General features: G+C 45.3%; 1 gene segment (V, D, J or C); it reads left to right on the forward strand.

Annotated features, from left to right (window-relative positions):
• Positions 1–325: 325 nt before the first annotated feature.
• Positions 326–651, forward strand: LOC103583398 (the record flags this gene model as incomplete). The annotated part of the segment is given in 1 exon segment: positions 326–651. A coding segment is annotated over 1 exon segment (326 nt), but the record flags the coding sequence as incomplete, so codon positions are not given.
• Between the last annotated feature and the right edge of the window lie 392 nt (positions 652–1,043).

The following is a 1,043-nucleotide window of genomic DNA, read 5'->3' on the forward strand; positions in this document are numbered from 1 at the left end:
GTGTGAAATGTGCACGTCTCATCCTCCAGGAATGGGCATGTGATGTTTAGATCTGTGAGAGTGGAGAAGATTCCAGAAGGTGCAAGGACCTGTGCTCTATAAAAGACTGTGACATAGAACGAGGGAGTGCTGGTGCAGGTGATTTCTGGAGACCCCCTTGTGTCTTGCACCTTTTGGGTTCTTTTTTGAAATTGGATATTTTGGTGGTATAAATTACAATTACATACCTAAATAATGATTTATCCTGAAATACATTAAAGAAAACATTATTAAATTAGTGTATGATGTTTATGCATAACATTGCACTTTTATCTCATTATTTCAGGAACCAGTGGAGATGTTGTGATGACCCAGACTCCCCTCTCCCTGCCCATCATCCCTGGAGAGCTGGTCTCCATTTCCTGCAGGGATATTCTGCGCCTCCTACATAGTAAAGGAAACACCTATTTCAAATTGTTCCTGCAGAACCCAGGCCAGGCTCCACAGCTCCTGATCTATTTGGTTTCCAACTGGGCCTCTGGAGTCCCAGACAGGTTCAGTGGCAGTGGGCCAGGAACAGATATCACACTGAAGATCAGCAGGGTGGAGGCTGCAGATGTTGGAGTGTATCACTGCCTGCAGTACACACATGCTCTCTCCACAGTGATATAGCCCAGAGCACAAAGCTCTCCTCTTGGTTTGGCCCAGCTGTCCACATTTGTGGCTTGTCTGGGGAGCAGCCCAGCACATTCTCTGAGTCTCTGAAAGAGGAGGATATTGGAAAAATCAGGGTAATAGTTTGCTCCTGGGAGTGCTAGACCTTGAGACCATGAGGCTCACCGCAGGAACCATCTGTTCAGGCCCCATCAGTTGCAGCAGCCTTACCTGGCATAAGAGGCAGGAGAAGGTGGTTCAGTTTTCCTCTGAGTAAACAGACTTGATTGAACAGAGAGCTAAATGAATTAACATTTGTCATTTAAGTTAATCAGCATTACAGCCAAAAAGTTGACACTGACTTGTGGCAATACATGATGAATACATCTTGGGGTTATAGCAGATACATG

This window comes from Galeopterus variegatus, unplaced genomic scaffold, assembly GCF_000696425.1.
Source record: "Galeopterus variegatus unplaced genomic scaffold, G_variegatus-3.0.2 Scaffold22644, whole genome shotgun sequence".
NCBI lineage: Eukaryota > Metazoa > Chordata > Mammalia > Dermoptera > Cynocephalidae > Galeopterus > Galeopterus variegatus.